The sequence below is a fragment of the Anopheles cruzii genome, unplaced genomic scaffold (assembly GCF_943734635.1).
Source record: "Anopheles cruzii unplaced genomic scaffold, idAnoCruzAS_RS32_06 scaffold02730_ctg1, whole genome shotgun sequence".
Lineage (NCBI taxonomy): Eukaryota > Metazoa > Arthropoda > Insecta > Diptera > Culicidae > Anopheles > Anopheles cruzii.
The window spans coordinates 1-2,838 of record NW_026456315.1 but is presented as its reverse complement, the minus strand read 5'-3'; the positions used below and the strand labels follow the sequence as shown (position 1 = coordinate 2,838).

Here is a 2,838-nt window from a genome sequence, read left to right as displayed (position 1 = left end):
TCGTGTAAGTATTGGCGGTCGTCGGGTGTGTGCAAATAATGTTAAACGAGTGCCAATACTTCGTGCCAGGACATCGATGATGATCCGGTGATAGCGAAGCTCATCACGGTTTACACGCGCCGAGCACGGGTCCTGTCCATTTCCAATCTCGCCCTGGGCGCCTTCATCAGCGGGTGTTTCGTCGTGTATCCGCTCTTCACCGGGCAGCGTAGTCTGCCGTACGGCATGTTCATTCCGGGCGTCAACAATTTCGACTCTCCGCAGTATGAAATCTTCTACATCACCCAGCTCGTTCTTACCTTCCCCGGGTGCTGCATGTACATTCCGTATACAAGTTTCTTCACCACCAGCACGCTGTTTGCCTTGGTGCAGATCAAGACCCTGCAGCACCAGTTGCGTACGTTTCGGGCGGAACAGATTTCAAAAGCCACACCGAGCCTCGATCGGCAGCTGGAAAAGTTCATCGAAGATCACAAGCGGATAATTCGGTAAGCTGAGAGCGGTAGCTCACCAAGTCTCGGAAAAGGAAGCTGGATGGACCGTTGTTTTACAGTTTTATTCAAGATCTAAACGGCCTGGTGACTTACATCTGCTTGATAGAGCTCCTGTCCTTTGGGTTGATGCTTTGTGCCCTGCTTTTCTTGCTCAACATTGTAAGGAATCGTCCGCGGCCTGCAAAGCCGGTTATTAACGCCGATAATCCTTTTGCAATTGTGTCCCTCAGATTAGTGTGATGGCGCAAATTGTGATCGTTGGCGCGTACATCTTCATGATCCTGTCGCAAATATTCGCCTTCTACTGGCACTCGAACGAGGTGCGTGAGGAAAGCATGGGCATTGCCGAGGCGGCCTACAGTGGACCGTGGCTCAAGGTGGATAATTCGATCAAGAAAAAGCTGCTCCTGATCACACTGCGCGCCCAGCGACCACTCGAGGTGAGCAGTTAGTGGAGTTTCTGTGCGTCACGGTTAACTTTACCTTCTTCTTTCGAACCACAATCGCAGCTCACAATTGGAAACGTTTACCCGATGACTTTGGAGATGTTTCAATCGCTGCTAAACGCGTCGTATTCGTACTTCACGCTACTCAGGAGGGTCTATAATTGAAACGGTCGCCTGCGGCAGGAATGTTCTAGTTGCTATTTTCTTTTGTGTTGCGTTTGCAAGTTGCATAATGATAGTTATGCTAAAAGTGTTATAGTGTTATCTTGTTGTTAGTGTTAGTGTTAGTTATTAAGTTAAGTTCTCTAATGTAGTGACTCAATGATTAAGGTAAGATTTCATCTAGGCCAAAATGGCTGGCACTTTGAGGGTTAGCGCTGGCAAAAGCCAAGACAGGTACCACTTTGCCAGCATAATGCTGTCAGAAACCCAATTTTGTATGTGGAATGAAATATTGAAATTTTAACCGAAATTGTTGTTGATTTGTATGATTAACTGCATGAACGCTTCACTAAACACCGAAATAACTGCTGAATTCTAACCTTGTCTTTAAAATCGCAGTATCCGATTGAAACCATTTCTTTCAAATGTTCGAAGTGACAGCATCTACTACTCACAGCAACAGTGAGTTGGGCCGCACAGAAGCTGTAAAAAATCGACGATTGACCATTCGAAACAAACTTTTATTTCGCAAGCTGGCGCTTTGGCGTGCAAATTTAGCTTTTTTCGTAACAAGAACTTTGATTACACTTCAGTTATTTGGTCTGCAAATCGAGCGTAGATTTTCTGTATAAATTTTGCTTATAAACACTTGAGAAACGCGATCTAGTTGACGGACAAAGCCAACCACAAATATCAGATACAGAACTGATAAATGAAGTTGTCAAAGCGGATTCTATCGATTTAAACTGTAAAACTGAAGAACAACCTCTTATGGCAGAACCAGTGAAAAGCAACAACCTGAATCAGATAAATAAATTCAAAATTTCGGTAAAACTTGTTTTGTCAAACAGAATACATCGGTTTTTCACTTTTAATGTTGCTGCCGACACGGGAGAATCTCCTTGTGGCCCCAAGTGTATGCGAAGAGCGCTTTGTTTGTAACTAACTTAGTAATCTAACAAGCTGTTTCCAAGTGATTTACTGTTTTTGAATGGTAACATTACATTGTTTTCTTTCAAACGAAAATAAACCAAAGTCTAGGTTAAAAAATAAAGTTAAAAATCGATTCGGTTCGTACGCGTCGACATACAGCATACGTCGACTTTCGAATCCAAGGTATATTTCACTCCACCGTCGACTAGGTCGGCATCGAAATACTTCCCGCGGTGAAATATTTCAAGTCTTTCGCCTTAAGCACCGTGCGTCTCCATCGGTTGCCATCGGTTGCCACCCCGAGTTCTGTTTGAATGAAACTCCCCAAAGACGGTTGATGTTTGTATTATCAAAAAACAATACGTTTATTTCGATATTCTCGCCTCGGCCTCGCCACTGCGCACTCCGCACTTCGCACTCGCACTGTTTACTGATTACAAATAAAATGACACACAAGTCCGCCGACCCTGGGCCGGCGGCTGTTTCTGGCTGTTGCTGCTACTGCTGCTGAATGGTTGAATAATAATTTTTACTAGACAGGTATCATACAATCTCGCGAGGGCGCGGCCTCCATCCTCCGTCTCTCTCTCTCTTTCTCTCTCTCTCTCATTGCACAAATTCTCAGCGGTAAGTACTTATAGTTCGGGTGGGGAGGGACCAAATCTCTACCTCTAACGGTGTGTTCTGGCACGAATGTTGGCTAAAAAAGGTACGGGCACCGTGCCGTGGACGTGTGAGCGCATTCGCGTTCGCAACCGCGTCCCTGTTGCCTCCTTTTTTTTCTCTAAATGAAATCTAAACAC

At 45.0% G+C, this 2,838-nt stretch overlaps 1 protein-coding gene across 1 annotated transcript; it reads left to right on the top strand.

Moving 5' to 3' along the window:
* Nucleotides 1-69: 69 nt before the first annotated feature.
* Nucleotides 70-1,105, top strand: LOC128276866 (odorant receptor Or2-like; the record flags this gene model as incomplete). The annotated part of the gene is made up of 4 exons (XM_053015324.1): nt 70-488; nt 554-653; nt 725-934; nt 1,004-1,105. Coding segments are annotated over 4 exons (831 nt in total), but the record flags the coding sequence as incomplete, so codon positions are not given.
* Nucleotides 1,106-2,838: the final 1,733 nt, after the last annotated feature.